At 46.4% G+C, this 18,418-nt stretch overlaps 1 protein-coding gene and 1 non-coding gene across 2 annotated transcripts in view; both read left to right on the top strand.

Annotated features, from left to right (window-relative positions):
- Positions 1-4,456: 4,456 nt before the first annotated feature.
- The window catches only part of ec (ubiquitin specific peptidase echinus), a 48,646-nt gene continuing 34,684 nt past the window's right edge, over positions 4,457-18,418 (top strand). Inside the window, exons 1-2 of the mRNA XM_033382332.1 lie at positions 4,457-5,214; positions 15,967-16,295. Coding sequence (XP_033238223.1) covers positions 15,978-16,295 — 318 coding nt within the window. The 5' untranslated portion in view covers positions 4,457-5,214; positions 15,967-15,977. The remainder of the gene's footprint in view (positions 5,215-15,966; positions 16,296-18,418) is intronic.
- Positions 13,863-13,934, top strand: TRNAQ-CUG (transfer RNA glutamine (anticodon CUG)). The gene has a single exon. It is a non-coding gene; the product is annotated as a tRNA-Gln (tRNA).

The following is an 18,418-nucleotide window of genomic DNA, read 5'->3' as shown; positions in this document are numbered from 1 at the left end:
ATTATATACGTATACATATATGAAGTGGCAAAAGCCACAAACAAAACCAAAAAACACAACAAAAAAATACAATTATATACAATACATTTTGAAAAATTCAATTAAAACAATTATATTTGAAGCGATGAGGGGTTTTGCTATTTTCATTTTAAGCGGCGGGACTGCACTCGTTAGTTCTTTCTCAGATTACGAGTAGTCGTGATTGGGTATTCGTTACTCTTTAATCGTTATTCTTTATTCGTTATTCGTTATTCTTTATGATACTTGAAGTTTATGGTTGAGAAATTGGCCTAAAGTGGAGAGTAATCTTTTAAATCGTTTTAAGATTCCACTTGGCAACTTTTATAAGTAGCTCTGACAACCCTCGGGATCTAATAGATGTTTTTACTGGTTAACGGACCGGCTGGTACTTGCCTGGGGGGGCATAAAAATCTTTCAATTGATGTGTTTGTGTGTAAATGTGTAATAAAATATATGCAGCCATTTGGTTTCGTTTCTTAATAAATCCAATTGGAGCGGCTACACCCCATGCTGGGGCACATTAACGAGCCACATTTCTCTGGATGTTCTCCGGACGCCGAAGCAAGGCATCCGATCCATAAACATTTTTGAAAAAAATGGCGAGAAAACGACGCGTAAATTGCTGACAAAGGAGAAGAGTGAAGAGGTCAATAAATGAAGTACATTCGATGTTCCGTCCGGGCATCGGCCGGGTTCAAGTGCAGGGAATTTATGACATTGCAACAGTAGTACTGGCGGTTATGGCAGGGCCAGAGCCAGAGCCTGACCTTGTCGATGTTGCCGGGGGCCACAAATCAAACGAAGGTCGTGTCGACGCCCATCCTCCATCCTGCCCCATTCTGCTGACACTTGCAACTTGGGGTGGCAGTGGCAGTGGCAGCCAAGTGTTTGTGCCACTGTTCGCGCGACAAGCTGGAGGCGGGCGAAAGACGCACATCTCTCTGTTGGCAGACATGACTTCCTCTGGCTATGCGAGTACTTATATATCTCCGGAACTGTCCAATCATTGAATGAAATTAAGCCAGTTTTCCATGGAAAATCCCCCCTCTGTTCAGTGGAGTTTCTGGCTGCTTCCTACACTGCTCTTGCCAGCAATTTTGAACATTCTCCCAGGGCTTATCATACGAATTTGTCGCAACAAAATGCTGAACAATAACCCAAGCAATATGCATAGCTATGTAAATTAATTTTAGACCCAGGCACAGGATCCAGCCTGTAGTATATGGCCGCCATGCCATTCAAATCTCTGCACAATGCCACAAATTGTGAGGAGGCACACACACGCATGTAATGGGCCGCCCCCCCCCAGCCCCCTCCGGTTCACGGAGGCTGTCAAAGATTGATTGACATGGCAGCCTGGACTGCCGGCCTGGAATCTCCATGAAAATGGGGGACGAGACTGGGTCCCGGACCCCCTTCCGCCACTTGAGTGTCTAATCAAAAATGCTTAGTATTATGTTTTTCGGTGCGCAGGATGGGGCCAAAGATTTATGGACGCGTGGGTCAGGGGCAGAACTTAATTGCCTGCTCACATTCTGCCACTCTATGGAGTGGAGTCAATCACAAAGATAAAGTCTCGGTTTTTCTCAGATTTTCAATTTACTTTTTGACACTCTCTACCAGTGGCTCTCCTCTTCTCTGTCTTAGCGTTATCTTTGATTTGTCCACCGAGAGACATTCAAATGAAAATTTTGCTTAGTTTCAACACAGACGAGGACCCCCCACCCACCCGCACGTACAAGCACGAAGCAAGCTGCACGAAGAACAAACGCCGGAAGCCTTCAGTCTTACTCCATCGTACGGTCCTGTTCAAACGCCTCCTCCTCCTCCTCCTCCTCCTCCTCCTCCTCCGCCTTCTCTGGACTGCTCCCATGACAAAAAGATATGCTTGATTCGAGGTCCGACGGCTTTAATACCCTGCCAGGTCCTTAGCATGCAGCTGGTTTTGATTTCTACTACATTTTGTATGTATAAAATACTAGGGTGGTAGGGCCCACGTTTCCCCGAGGCGCAAATCTGGTCAAAAACATAATGCCCTCTGCAAGGGTATTCGAAGTAACTGCGCACTTACAATGCCTTTTCCCCCTCTCGTACGACCACTCGCAGCTCCCCCTGAACTGCTGTTGCCACATCAAATGTTCAGTGCACCACTGCCCCATTTCTCCCCATGCCTTCCCGCTTCGCTCGCCCCCTGGCTCCCACATGAGCGATCACTTTAATAGCTGCAGCTTTATTTTTAACGTATCTTATTACTACTGCGAGAATTTCCCGTTGCCGGACATAATCATACTCCTGTTCGGATGTGTAAATCGGAATTTTTTAATGGCCAACAAGAAATATTCTTTTTGAGATTTACGCAGAGAATATAAATGGAACGTCCAGCTGATGGATGGGAGTCCATTCCGGTGGCTCTTTCGCCGCTTTCCAGTCGGACTGCATGAGTGATGGACTGGCATGGAGTGGGAGGGGTAAACGAGCATGTGTGCATATATTTCAAGTGCAAAGAAACATGATATTTGATTACCAAAACAGGAGAGCTTCTGGCCAGCTCCCGCACAGAATGGCTAAACATGGCTGCTTCCGGGCCAGGCAGTGCAGTAAATCGTCTACAAATAGCATGGAAGCAAACGAGGAACTGGGATGCTGAACACCCCTTCCGTACACCCAACAAACATTTTCAACGGTCGTTAGACGTTAGACAGCGCCTGTCGGCTAATTATGCTGTGACTGCTCATCGACTGACCTTGCTGACCAGCCACCCACCCCCTCCTGTCACAGACAATGTGTGTCTTTTCTCACCATCTCCATCTTGGTCCCGTTTATTTCTTACACCCATGCTTGGGTCCTCCTGCCCCTTGTGTCGTCCGTCGTGCGGTGACAAATGCAATAAAGACCCAAAAGGAGAAGCTTTTGTTGATGAAGTTGGCCCAGTGGACAGCGTAGAATCGGGAATGGGGGATGGGGAGAGCGTTTACTGTTGCCAGTTTGATTAATGACAGCGATTGCCGGCAAACGCCGACTGATGGCTGAGAGTGAGGTGGGGGGATATGTAGCTTTGACAGTGACCCTGGCCACTCTCATGGTCAGGGCTGGGAGTTGGTAGTCCTCAAAGGCAAACTAAGTTGTCTGGCAGCCAACTCATACCGCAGCCTCCCCCAGTTTTATGGGCCCTCCTCGCAGAGTCATTTTAAATCACAAAAATGAAACTGTAACCGAAACTAAGAATCAATCAATGGCAGGACTCTGGAGGGCGTACCATGACTGCATCGCCAGCAGCCGCCCCCCGGCTGTCATCAATGTTTACGAGCACCCATAATGACGAAACATTGCCGAGCGGCAAAGAGATGGCGATGGCATAATCAAAGGACACGCAGCCTCATCAAGTTTTCTCCATTATTCTCTGCGCTTTTGTGGGCTGTGCGCCGGGCAGAACAATGCGTGAAAATAAAACGAGTGATAATGAGTGCGTGGCCGAGACGCTGACCCAAGCAGAGTCCCAGCCATTCATCCATCCCGCAAATGGTCATGGGCGGTGCCTCGGGGCTGGGGGTTGGGGCGGGTAATGGGGCCATGTGCTGACAGCAAATTGTCTAGAAACTCAAAAAGGCAACAAGCCGTTGAAGCCATAAAACGGACAGAAGCCCAAAAAGCAAGCAGAAAAAATATTCCCCCAACTGTCAAAGACAGTCCCCCCAACTGAAAGAACTCATAAAGATTGGCCAAAAAGGTTTATGTTGCATTTGCCACCCCCATAAGCCCCGACCAGATGTGGCCAAAAGCAATAAAGCTCGTAGAAAATGTGCTGGGGTGCACTTGTCAGCTTGGTTATGGCCATCAAACGACAATCAACGATCTAATCCAATTGACGATAACGGCCAAAACTTTTCAAAGGATACGAGCTTATTTATTAAATCTGCGCATTCATTTCAAATTTCGCGCGCATAAATGGAAATTGAAGCTGTAATGGTATACATGGTAACTACACTTCCGCTACACTGCAACTACATATTTGTGTAAGTACCAACAGAGACACCTGCCGAGGAAACCAATCCAAGAAAAAAGCTCTGCATCGAAAAGCCAGAGCAGAAAAAAAGTTCACAGAAGTTAAAATATATAAAATACTGAAAAACTTAAAACATTTTTGCAATTTTGAATTTATTTTCGTTGACTGAGTACCGGGTATAAATGCAGAGACTCGTTTTAATCAAAGGTTTGTCGATATTATGTAGTTGCTTGGCTTTATGTTCAGAGTTGCCTAGTAAGAGTCGACTCGTAGTTACAGATAAGTGCCGGCGGCACCTGATGGTCAAATTGACCAATTTATTCTGTGGCATACTTTCAGGGTAGCCGATCGTGCGCCAGTGTGACCGTACAAGTCGGCAAAGAAACACGACAAATTTTAGTCTGCCGTGTTGCGGTGTTTATGGTTTACTTCAGATCAGGTTATTTCCATTTCGGACTCAAAAATGATCGGACGTCGGCCTGCTGTCGGCTTCTAGCGGTTGCTTTGACTTTGTGTTCACTGGCGCTGTGGCAACATTATTTTTGTCGTCATATCTCACGTCTTGAGGGTGTGCTGTGCGCGCGTGTTTGTGTTTTCTTCTTGTGGTTTTGTTTGCGTTTGTGCACTTGAATCACTTGTTGATAGTGAAGATATTTTGTCTGTTTGTTTGGGTGTTTTGGATTCGCAGACCGACAAACTGTTTGAGCCGCCACTGCGAACATCGAGGATCGGCTATCGGCTATCGGCCATCGACCAACGTCAAACAACAATTAACCATTGGCATCGTTTTATCAGCGATTATTGGGACTGTGCGGCAAACCTGAATCCCCATCAGCTGAAAGTTTGTTGGTGTTTTTTGTTCGAGTGAAAGCGTGTGAAAAGTAGCCCCCCAACATTGGCCAACAGACGAGGCCGAAGCCCCCAATGTCTGGGCCCTCTATCCCCGCCCTTTCGTTGGGTGTGCATTGTGCGTGTGTGAGTGAAGGCGACAGGGCTTAATAAACTTAATACCCTGATATCCATATCCTGTGTTGCGGCCAGCCAAAACTTCCGGTCAACTGGCGTGAACAAAATGAAACCGCACTTGTTGCATCTAGTATCAAGCCAAGCTCCATCTTCGTCATCATCTTCGACCTCAGCATCAGCATCAGCTCCAGCATCAGCATCATCCTCACTTCAGGTGTAAAGAGGTAAGTGAATATCGTATAGCGATATTTGGATGGGGCAAAGATCACCTGGGATAAACCGATCATGGAGGAAACAAGATCAATCAATCAACCAGTGATCGCAGCGTGGTCGGGGAAATGTGTTCCATAGAAAAGAGAATACCCAAAGACTACAAGTGGAATGGGAATCGATCAGAGATCAATGGATTCATGTTTTATTATGCAGTAGCTCTACACTTTGAAAGCTAATACAATCATTTAGGATCAAGGATGGCCAGAGGAAAACATGAGTTCTGTTCATTTTGGTGAAAACCTTCAGATGCGTAAAATACAAAAAAATGGCAACCCGAGGCAGATACAGATTCATGGCTTCCGAAGGCCTCGCCATGCTCTTTTTGGGCACACTGATTTGGCCAGTTCTTGGTTGGTTTTTGGACACACTGTTTGTGCAATGTTTGCGGTGTGGCTTCTCTGGCAATATATTTTTTTGGGGTTTCGGGGTCAGCGCTTTTCAAGCGATACGATCGTACACCAGAGTTATGCATGCAACATTTTGTACGTGATATATTTGACATATCTCGGTATAAAAACACCGGGAACTGATTGATGGCTCTGGTCTCGTTCGGCTATTAGATCTCTGAGGGTCTGCTGTCCCCAATTGCGTAAAATTTGCTTTGAGTTGGTTTTCACCTGCCAGTGGCAGCGCCTTCAGATGCGTAGAGGTCTGCTCCGGTAATCGATGCGTTCGATAAAGTCCCGTTAAATGTTGTCGCCGCCAAAAGATTGTTAATTGCCATTGCAGTGAGCGAAACTTGTAGCCAGAGTGGGGTTGGGGCCTGCGAAAGAGGCCGCGGAAGGGAGGGGCTGGTCGGTCGAAGAAACTGCTGGCAGAGCTGCCATGTAATTAATAGCCATTAGCCAATTTGGTCTTTTTTCAGCGTCGTCTAGGATGTAAAGAAATTTTCTTCAGACAAAATTTGCACACATTTTTTTAGACTTTATGGTGGGGTTTTTTTTTCTAATTAGAGCAAGCAGCCAGACAAATAAAGAAATATATGTAGCTAAAGATACATGTACAGATACAGATACATACTCGTACAAGTGAATGTCAATTTAGCAATTGTTCGAAGCAAATTGCGTGAGACTCATTCGAGTTTGACTCAGACTCTGGGTTGACCCAATGTCAGAACTTAGAAATAGCCCAACAAGAGAAAGAGAAGAAAGTGGGGAGAAAGAAGGCGAACAAAGGGTTGAGCTGGGGAAAATAAATTGCAAGAGAAAAACAGAAAAATTCTGCCAAGCATTGTACATCCTTTCCGTCGTTGAGAATAGCTTTCTCTTGACTCTTCTACTATACTCTCGTATCTATACTCGGGAACTGCTAAAAGTGGAAGGAAAACAAACAAGAGTTCTCTCGATATATGTATGAACCTGCCTCTTCTCAGTGCCCCCTTGTGGGCCCCCTGGCTGCCACTTAAGTGACTTGGAATAAAGAACATGAGCAGGAACTTTTGATTCCTAACCAATTGGGATTCCATTCCAATGTCTTCAGTTCCCGCCCTATAAATGGCCTATAAAATATAAACAAAAAACGATATCGAGTGCACCGAGACGTGCTTCCCATCATGCCGGGCCTGCCCCCCCCGTCCTGGCTATCGACTTTCGTTTGCCCCTAAATCAACGTTCTCCAAATTGCAACGAAGGCGGCCAGGGCAACCGATTGGGGCAGGGGCAGGGCACGTGCCTGGGCAGCTAAAAACGATCCCGCACAGATCCCGGGGCTGCTGGCCATTCGTAAACAATAAACAGATCTTTGTATGTTGCAGCACATGTGCAGGCATACTCGTAATGTACTCCAACTTAGGACTGCCTTGTTTTTTTTTGTAGAGAGAACTTCTGGGACCGACAGATCGTTGAACGCCACATTTCTGTTTGCTCTCTTTCTCGTTTTTTACAAGGCGATATATATGTAGATCTAGAATTAGTTTCACTGCTTCAATATCAATATTGCTCTGAAGAGGCACCCCCATCAATTATTCTCTTTCCTACTCTTACTGGATCCAGAAATCTTCACTCCGAACGAAGAACGCGAAACGACAAAATTTTAATGAATTATAATAGTGTTGAAGATGATTATCTTGGGCTGTCATTGAACCTGCTGTGCCGCTGTGTCCCAGGCATTGTCTTGGCTTCATTCGGCCCGCTCTTGCCATTCACATCGCACCATAGCCACCGCCACAGCCACTGCCACTGCCATAGCCATAGAAATAGCCATAGCCATAGCCATAACCATATCTATGTATGTCTATGTCTCTGGCTCTGTCTCTGGCTCTATCTCCATCTATCTGCGGATGGCGGTTCCATCAACCATTTGTCATCTTGCCATGTAACCCTCCCACCCGACTCTCCCCTTGAACCGATCGGTTCTGTTGTTGTGGGCGGCGGAACGGGGAATGGAATCGAATGGAAGTGGAGTGGAGTGGTAAAAGAACCCAACTCAAGACGAGTCAGAGCCGTAACTCCCCGTTCTGGGGTTCTTGTGTATCTCTGCCATCATTCCATTTTTGGGGGCCTGTAATTATGTTCGATTTTCGTTGACGTTGCGTGTTTGGGCTCTTGTGTTTCGAGCTTGCCCCGCTTTGGGGCTTGGGGCATTCAAATTTCAACAACATCTCAACTAAGACACCAAAATGGGCAACTAGTGGCCGTGACAGGAGCCCGACCGGCCAGCTCTCCTTTTTGGCCAGACTCTTTTCGTGGTTTCTTTTTTAATCGATTTTAAATTGCGGATTGATTGATGGAGATACCAGCCGTTGACTGGTTTTTGGCTTGCGGATCCTTGTGGCAGCCGGCCCAAATGTAATGCAATCCAGTGCACTTGTCCGGCAACCTCTTGAACTGCATTTTCCCCAACAAAATGTTCAATTTTTGGTCTCAAGTGGCCACGGTCTTTGGTTTCCCACATGTCAGGTCTCACATCTTCCCTCTTGCCTCGTCCCTCTTGCCTCTTCCCCCTTGCCTCTTTCCTCTTGCCACTTCCCCCTTGCCTCTTCCATTCAAAATCGTATACTAATTGAGGATTTTCCGTTAGAGTTGTCGAAAATTTGATACGCCTTGAGCCCGCTTCGCATGTGGCAGCAATCATTATCATTATTAGCACTGTTATTATCATTATCGTCATTATCATTGATTTTTCCGTTGGAGGATTTTTCCACATTTTCGGTTCGGTTTTGCTTGAGCATGCTCTTTGTGTTTCTGATTGATTGAATCTCTGCGATCTGCGGACGCGTTGATTTGCATCATCGGAGGGGTATACAATTTCGTGTCCACACATGTCTAGACTCTAGGCCATGCACGGTCTATCAGTTGCTATTGCAACATTCGATCTTAGCCGCCATTTCATTTGTTATTTATCCCAAGGAACTCTAGCTTTTTGATATCGAAGAAATGATGGGATATTTAATATAAATTCGAATCAATGAGGCAGGTCGCTTCCGTTTTCGAAAACTTTTGTCACATTTTCCCACACACAATTAAGTGCTGTTAAGCGCACCATTTAGGGTATTGCGCGCACAAAAGATTCTGAAAGTTTTTGCAATGTTGAGATTAATTAAATCGAAAGTCAGACAGATGCTATTTACTATCCCTCAAGACAAGGTTCTGTTTCGAGGTTGTAAAGCCATATCTTTGAACCGCCAGAATAGACGGTGTCCCCCATATGTATAACCAGCCTGGTGTCTGCAGCGCTTTCACCCCAGCCCCGCCTTGGGAAACACCGTTAAACGCTCTTCGGTCAGCTCGGAAACCTGTCCAGATCGATAGACGTACGATTTCCCCCAAAATGCAGCACGCACGCAACCTGTGCAGCAGTTGCAGCAGACCATGATTAGGGTAACCGGGCCTGGAGAAAACTATGGCCACTCCAGTCTGCTAGTCTGGCAGTAGTAGTAGGATATCTGGCGAGAATATGCGGCATGACATGACTTTCCGACAAACAATTAATGTGTGTGCCTGTGTGCGTGTGTCTGGGCATGGCCTGAAAAAAAGAAACCCATTAAAAAATGTTAATTTCCATAAAATAAAACCGTCTGAACATACAGAGCGGGCCATATAGAGACTACTCGCCTAGGTGGAGCAGCAGAGAGAGCGGAGCGAGACCAGCACGTGGCTAAAAGCCACAAAATATAAGACAAAAAACCAAAACCAAAAACCAAAAAAAAAAAGTTGAGAGAACAAGGCAAGGCGTTTGTGTATCTTAAAGTAGTTTTTTTTTTCTCTATCTTTTTTATTTACGTGCGGAATTTTGTGGTGTTTTTCGTTCGACTGGGAATGGAGTTGCGTTTGTCAAAATTATTATGCGTGAAATTTACATATCACGCCCACCAAAAATCAATCTCTTTCTGTGTATTTCGATGTATCTGTATCTGTATCTGTATCTTTGACTGGATCTTGTTAAACGCATCTAACGTGGATTTATAGCCGGTGGTATAATTAACTGGTCGGAGGTGTTGCTAATGGCAGCCACGAACTGCTGGGGTCGATTCGCTAATGAAGCCTACATCTGATAGGCCTAGGCCTGGCCAATAACCAATTTGCATACCTCAGTGATGATGGTAATGGAGATGGAAATGATGGACCTAGTCGGAGATGAAGCCGGAGATGACCGCTGTCAGTTATGAGTGCTGTGGTCAGGGCTTCGCTGGATGCCACACACAATGCTTCGTTTCCATTCGATTGGGCACTGTTCCTTCCACCAGAGTGGACACATCGTCTTCGCGCAGCTGGGCCTTTGATGGAGCTTGGGTGGGGCACGAGGCACGGGGCACGGTACTCGTGTTTGTCGGCAAAAGAGTCAAATGCTCAAACGCTGGTGACGCAGTTCAAATCGCGAAACTATAAATTATGCTGTCAGTCACAATCAGCCATTGTCTCGGCAGTTCTCCATGGTACAGCCTCTCTCTCTCTCTCCCCCCCTCTTTCTCTCTCTGGCGTGGCCACTCTTTAAAATTTTCCGCACAAAGACGCCCATTTTTCTTGATTGCGGCGGCCGCTGTGGCTTTGTGGCTTCTTGCAGCGTCTTCCAGGGGTGGTTCAGTCTTTGGAGAGTATGCCTTCGTAGAAAGAAATACATTGTTTCAGTGATTCTTGCATCCACAAGGGCAATGAGTAGATTTATAGGAGCCCCAAATATACCATAAAATGGCATTAAATCAGCTGATACATATTTTATAGGTTGCTTGGACTTTTCTCTCCTCCTTTTGCACCTCCACTTCCACAGTATTCCCTAGTCCATCAGTGTCTGGTGGAAGCCTGCATTCTTCTCCTTCTTTTGCAATTAAACTGCGCAGCTGCCGTCGCCTTAGCGCATGCTCTTGCGCGTCCAATCGCGGTCGGACCACCGCTCTCCGCTCGATTGGGAATGCCCCCGCGCGCACCTTTAAGTGCAGTCGGAATGCGTCGCGACATGTTCGGCAGCGAGAGCAACGAGCAGCTCCAGAGAGCGGGAATCTCTCTTTCTCACTTTGTCCGAATATACCTTCGTGAGCAGATCGTCTCGGTTCGGTCAGTGCTGTCGCCCACATCAGTGCGGGGGCGGCTATCGCCGAAGCGTTTCAATACATAAATGTCTTATCTATGGAGCGATCCATGTGGGAGGAAGCTCGGTTCGGCTCAACAAAATGCAGCCCGTTAAATTGTCAAATTAAATACAACAACCGAAGAGGGCCAATGTCTTGCGCTCTCGTTCCCACCGCACCGCTCCGCAACGCACCCCTCCCCCCTCCCAAGTCGTGTTGGATGCAGAACCACACCAGCAGCTGGTCAATTGGAGGCTTCAAGCTACGACACGTTCAAACGTTTCATTCATAGCCCAGCTGCAGCGCAGTCGAACCGAATCGTTGCATACCCTACCCAACAGACTTTTGGGCGAGATATCTAAGAGCCCACCAAGATCATTCCAATGGGAGCAGGTCAGATGATTGATTTTTATGGAGGAAAAGTATAAAGTGAAGGCTTAAAGAGCAGAAACATGTATACCCGAGAAAGGGTAGTGATCCCCAGAAGTACATACGTGTACATATGGAAAACACCATTGTACGAGTACCGTCGGAAAGCGTATAACAAAGACTGAGAAGAAACTGCATTGATTTCTCAGGGTCGGAGACAAGCCACTCGTTTGCCTGCTGCAACTGCAACTGCAACTGCAACTGCAACTGCTGTCGTGCCAGAAATGATGCCAACAGGTGCTCAACATTCTTGGCATAGTTTCTAGAGCAATTGAGGCTCGATCATTGAAAGGAGGAGGTGGAGGTGGGCATTGAAATGGGGATGGCGCTCGAGACTAGGACTGGGGCCACAAGCCACAAAACTAAAGCAGGTGGCTGGGTACTTGATTGAGCTATTGTAATTGTCAGTCATGCAGAGTCATGGATGTGGTCTGGCGGCTGGGATTGGGAGACCGGGCACCATACGCCGGGGACTGGCGGGGGGCAGGGGGTTGCCACAATCTGTGGCAGTGAAGAAAGTCTCTAGCCCCCCCCCCCCCCCCCTGTTACCAGCAGTTGATCGAAATTGGTCTAATACTGCACGAAATCCGTTTTCCTGGCATGACCAATCGCCCCACCATTTGCGGTGTTTTCGATTGGCCACCGATTAATCGATAAATAGCGTGTGGGCTGGACTGGTAATAAATGGGTCATTTATAGGATAGGACTAGTATTAGGACTACAAGCAAAGACGAAGAGACTTGCTTTCGGTTGATCTTTTGAACAAATTATGGAAGTATCTAAGGGAACCGATAGTATTTCGATTATTCGCTTAAGAGGCCTATGATGGTTGGTTCTCTATTTCTGTGGCATGATATCACTACTCAAAAGCTTTATATCCAAGTTTTGCGTTCCCATTTACCTGGTGACCCCCACACAACACTCGCATGACCGCCCGCCCGCCCCTGCACCCTGAATCCGGTCAAAAACCAAATCATTTTGTGGGCAAGCACACCGTGGGCCACTATCTGCTTGGTTGCCGTGTGATTTGCATTATGTCACGTTTTTCCGGCGAGGTCAATCCACTCAACTTGAATCCAAACCACTCTTGGCTCTACTCTGGACCTGGCCAGAGGAAAGAATCAGTTGCTGGCGCCAGCTTGGGCCGGTCTACTCGTACTCGTGCGCGTACAGGCCAGAACTTAATGAGTGACCAGAGCTCATTAGCCTGAAGTCCGAGTAATTGTCGCAAAAATTCGAGTGCGTGACCAGGCAGTGCACACTGTGTGTGGCCCATCTGCCTCACCCTCAAGTATACGAGGAGAAAGTGCCTTTGTCTCTATGCAAAATCCAATTTCGAAAAGAAACCCAAAGAGCATTGCGTGAGTTGCGTTGCAGTTGGTACAATGTACCCCTGAAGAGAGGGTACGGCGGGTATACTCTGCCGAGTAGGGAGGTAGCGAGTAGCGAGTAGCGAGAGCCCACAACTCAGCAGAAGCTGCCTTTTGGAACGATTGTTTTTGCCGAGAGCACACCTTTTGTGACTTTGAATCAAATCCAATCAAACTTTGCAATTAGTCAGTTCATTTATTTCAACATTACTCATTTAAACGCGATCAACATCGTGTACGAGTACAGATTATTCGATGAGCAATGGGTCTGTCTGGCAGATGTCCTAAAGCTGTTGCCTTTTGTTGCAGTCTCGTGTCCGATCGGGTCCGGCGTTCTTGCAATTTCAGAAGAATTTCTAAATTAGGCTTTCCAAAAAAAGAGCCAGAAGAGTGGAAAATTATGAAGTTTATCAACATTTATGATGTTGTATGTCCAGAAATTGAATTGACAGCCAGACGATGGCGAATGTTGATTGGATCATATCATGCCACAAATTGTGGCATTTCACGCAACAGCAATTGAAATGCCTCACCTATCCCATTCCATTCCATTCCATCCCCGCCCATCCCCTCTCTCTCTCTCTCTCTCTCACTCCAATCCAATCCACGAGGCTCCTCTGCCAGCTCTGGCTCTGGCTCTGGCTCTGGGGCCAGCTCGATTAATATGCAAAGCAGTTGTTCTTTTGTTGCAGTCGCAGTTGCAGGTGCTCGGGCCGATTATGTTAATTAACCTGGACGGTGTCGAAGGTGGAGAGCCAGCCAGTGCTGCAGCTGAGGCAGCGGTGCATCGTTGCAGCAGTGCCCTGTGGCAGCATTTATCAATTAGCAACGTTTTGGGCCATTCAACAATTAGCATAAAAGTCATTCGTTTATTCACTCTTTCCCCTCTGTGGATAATTGGAAAAATTCAAATTTAATTCTGGGAATCGAGGGCAATCGAATCTGGAAAAATGTATCGAATGGATTTGTGTTTGGAATTGGAAATTGGCTTGAACCATATACGATATTTTCTGGAAACTCTCTCCATGAAAATAATCAATTGAAAACTAATATTAAACGCAGAGAATATTTAAAGGAATGACTGTACGTGCAGGGAATGCCACTCCACAAATATTGGGAGGAGGGAAAATATTTGCTAGAAATGTACATGCTTTTCGGAATTCTAAGGTATATTTTATATTTAATAAACATACTATTCCATTGGTAAATATTCCATTGTCTAAAAATAGATACCAAGTCTCTGGTCTCTGGACTCTGGACTCTTCGAATATCACATACAAAGCCTCGTCGTTCAGTGGGTTCCATGGTGTAACGGTTAGCACTCAGGACTCTGAATCCTGCGATCCGAGTTCAAATCTCGGTGGAACCTTTCACAAGACAATTTTTTTGTTTTTTTTTGTGCCTCTTCTTTTTTTCTGTCCGTCTGCACTTTTTATGTACATACATACATACGTACATACATATGTACATGTTAGAGAGTACCTGAGAAAGTTTTTCGCTGTCAGCGCTCTGAGCGGGTTGCTCAAGTCTTTCTGCTCGCATTGCAGACGGACGGACAAGAAAAATAAACAAGAAATAAACAAAAACATGAAAATAAAACTGTGCACGATTCATTCGTGCAATTTGATGAATGAATTGCGAATGAAATGACGACGGCTGGCCTGCAATTAGCGGTTGCATAATCCCAGTTGGCCATTTCCGCTCTACCACCGACCGTCCGTCCGTCCGTCTGTTGGCATCCAAGTGACACAAATTTTACTCTACGCACGCGGCATTCGTCATTCGGTGGCATTCGGGTAGCGGACAGCGGCTTCGCTCTTGGAGGCGACTTTCCCCCGCTTCGAGGCGGACCCGGACAGATCGTAGACGAAGTTGGAAGAGCTATAATCCATCTATAAATCTAAAAATATTTTTTATCCAGATTTCAAGAAAAAGAAAAAAAAAATAATAAATACTCTATATATACATACATATTTATATATTGTATTTAAATATATATATATTTTATATTGTAAATATTATATGTAAATATTAAAACGAGGGAGAACGTTGTGAGTTGCTGCGGACACCGCAACTCTACATTTATACCCGATACTTAGTCAGTATGGCTCTTCTCCGGCAGATGCCGCTAATATCGAACGACACGACGAAGAGTGCGTGCGAGAGAGACAGAAAATCAGTCTGAGCGTGACGTCACGCGCTGCGTAGCCACTGCAAATTGATTTGTTCCTTTTGGCTATAAAAATGATCTGATCTGATCCAGATTCAGCAATCTGATAGATATTATCATTGTCTATGATTCTGCGTTTTTAGTTTTCTTGTATCCTCAATATTATGGATGCAACAGTTTTTCGTCCTCGTGGGGGCGGAAAGGGGTGGGGCGAAATTTTGAGATATACGTTTTATAGTGAGATCTAACAGGAGTGCGGATACTAAATTTGGTTACTCTAGCGTTAATAGTCTCTGAGATTTGTGGATATCCCCAGATTTTCGTCGTTTGCGGGGCGGAAGGGGGTGGCGAAATTTTGAAATAAACTCGTCTAAGTCCGATATCTTAGAAGTGTGAATTACCAAATTTGGTTGCTCTAGCTTTTATAGTCTCTGAGATCTAGGCGCTAATGTTTTACTCTAAGAAAAGACGCTTATGCTACCTGTGTGTTAGAGAGAGACAGGACGAGAAAAAATGAAATTGTTTTCTTGATGCTGGGTATAATAATTATACGATCTGGTTGAGATTTGACACTCTAAAAGATATAGTCATCTTCTACGATTCTGCGTTTTTGGTTTTATCGTATCTTTAAAATTGTGGATGCCACAGATTTTCGCCCTTTGTGGGGTCGGAAGCGGGCGGGGCAAAGTTTTGAAATATACTTGTAGCAGTGACATATCACAGAAGACTGTATTCAAAACATCGTTGCTCTAGCTCTTATAGTCTTTGAGCACTAGGCGCTGAAGGGGACGGACAGACGGACAGACGGACGGACAGACAGACATGGCTCAATCGACTCGGCTATTGATGTTGATCAAGAATATATATACTTTATGTGGTCGGAAACGATTCCTTCTGGACACATCCACTTTTACCACAAATCTAATATACCCCAATACTCATTTTGAGTATCGGGTATACAAAATGAATATTTAGTTTCGATATGGGAATGTTTCTTTTCCCATGCCATCTTTCGCCCAGTGTATATCTAAGCCCAAAAGTCAACGCATCTGCTTGAAGGCTGATTCCTTAGCAATCCCCTTGCTCACTCTCTTATATCCTTATCCTTATATCCATAACTCTTATAGCCCCTCTTAAAAACATATACGAATCCATCAATCCATCTAGAATGTCTAATAAATGTCTTTGGCATGCTTTTCTCTAATACTTGCCCCCCCTCTGGCTCTTTCAGATCCCACCCGAATGTCAGCCACCGGTCGCCGCAGAATGGCCAGTACTACGACCACGCCCCTCAATGCGGTGCCCAGTGGCAGCAGCCTGTATCGCCTGGCCACACCTGCCACGCCCACGCCGCATCAAATGGGCGCACAGAGTGTGTATGGCCAGGCGGCGCCAAAGCCATTCGCCGCCGGCTCCGTGGCCAATGGAGCGGAGCGCAATCGACTACTGGAGCTGCTGCGGGCCCCCACCAGCCTCACATCGGCCAGCCTGGAGCCGTCCTCGAAGGGTCTGCTCAATGGACCCGGCCAGAATAACTGCTTCCTCAACTGTGCAGTGCAGGTAGGTCCTAGGTCATAGGTCCATAGATTTCCATAGATGCTGTGTTTGAGGCATCTCAAATGCCACCAAACTGTGGTTTTCCCCTAACCGATCTGCGCACACCCCTGACCTTTGCTTGGCCTCGCATCGATACTTGGGGCAGCCTTCGGGCTTGGAAATTGTGTTAATTGCCTGCTCAACTTTGTGGAGCAGATCCCACAATCGAGCTGCGCCTTATAAGGCGCCAACCCACCCACAGTCTGTCCGCAGTCGCCACCGCACGTACTCTCTACAGTCTTCACTCGGCTCTAAACACTCCCGAGGAACAGATCCACGGGCTTTTTTTTTCACATGGCCAATTGTTCTTCTTTCGGGGGAGGGGGAGGGCCAAGGGACCCTGTTGGAGGAGGAAGCGCCACCCAGTTGCATAAATTTTGTGAGCAACTCTTAATAAACATAAATTTGTATATTAATGATTGCCTACGACTCCGAGAATGGGGCTACGGCTAGGAAATTATGCAAAAGTGGAAATTCATACAACAATTAGTCCGATTGCAACAAGAAATGGGACGGAGCTGGGAGTACTGTGTATTGTAGGGTCCCTTGTAGGTTCCCCTTTCCCATAGGCACAACATCATAGACGCAGATAGCTATCCACTATTTCCTTGAAAGATAGGGGGAATATAAGGGAAAGCTTCACATCTTTGGATCATCAAAATAATCGATAGCTGCATTTGTGACGATAACCAATGACATCAATCCTACAAAAATATGGAGTTCTTTGTTCAAATCGAAAATTACACGTAGAATTGATTGATCTTGATTGATTTCAATGGGATCGATCAACGGTCTAAGCAGGTTCCCATCTTCAGACGATCTCTCTCTCTCTCCGCAGATTTGCATCGCATTCGGTTATCGTTGGGAGATTGCCTTTAGTCATCGCAACGCTCAATTATCGATTGAATAAATCTCAATCACCATGACTCACATATAACAAGATACAGTAGTCCCCATAGCCGCCATAGCCCCCGTCCCAAGTGGGATCGTTGTGGTGTGGAAGCTGGGGAGCTGAGGCCCGAGCTGGAAGCTGGCAAAGGCGAGGCCTAGGTGCGGCCACTAACATTAAACTAATTGCACGGACGGCATGTGCTCTTATTTCGATTTTATTTCTTACACACGAGTCTCTCGAAAACGCTTGTTTCTCTTGCGCCACATACATGACCGACCAGGGCGTGGCATGGTGAAAAATGATACGTGCCTCAATGGGGGCTACCCTGTATTTGGTTGTAATGGACGCAGGACAGAGCTCTTGCGCTACAGGAAGGAGTAGCCTTATACGTGTCTCCCAAAATGGAGAGCAGACGAGTACTTCTGAGGTACTTCTACTGTACTGAGGAGGCCTGTTCCCTCTCCAAACGAGTCTCTGAGCGTATGTACCCTCGGTGTGCCCAGCAGTGGCACTCAACGCGAGACAATGGCAATCAAATGTGGCCAAATCGGCGTGGGCCAAGCCCAGGCCAACATCTGTTGACAGTTGCCAGCCTCAGATTCGTCTACGGTTTCATTTGTTTGCTCTCAGCCCTGCCTACTGCTCGGCGGCCTATACGCACAATGTCATTTGATTGTTTTGAGTGTCGAACCCTCTTTTATTGAACCTGTGATTGTCGATTGTTTTGACATAAACAAATTTTTCCAGGGACAACAGTGAAGAGTTGCTTTTGGCCAAGACTTCCGCTGCAGCTGAGAACACGCTGATGATTTCACTTGATATGCTTTTAATGTGTTTCTTTTGCCACAAAGTCAGAGATGGACTCAAGAGGCAAGAGGTAGGGCAGGCCAGGGGCAGGGGCAGGGCAGGGGCACTCAACTGCAACGAAAGACCCTCGGAGACTCGGCGACTCGGCGACAAAAACTAAAGAAGCAGAATAAGCCATCCAACCACTTGGTCTACGGGTCTTGGGCCCTCGTCTTAAGCGCAGAGTGTAATAAAGTAGCAGTCGCACCATTTTCCTGGGCTTCAATTTCAATGGAGTGCCCCGAGATGGTCAACAATCGGATCAGACCATGATACGAGCCCGCAAAACAGGTGGAGCGGGGAGTGTGGAGTGGGGCTCGTCTGATAGGTACATATATTATGCTCATAG

This window comes from Drosophila pseudoobscura, chromosome X (genome assembly GCF_009870125.1).
Source record: "Drosophila pseudoobscura strain MV-25-SWS-2005 chromosome X, UCI_Dpse_MV25, whole genome shotgun sequence".
Taxonomy (NCBI): domain Eukaryota; kingdom Metazoa; phylum Arthropoda; class Insecta; order Diptera; family Drosophilidae; genus Drosophila; species Drosophila pseudoobscura.
Note: the sequence above shows the minus strand (reverse complement) of the source record. Positions and strands in the feature narration are given on the sequence as shown.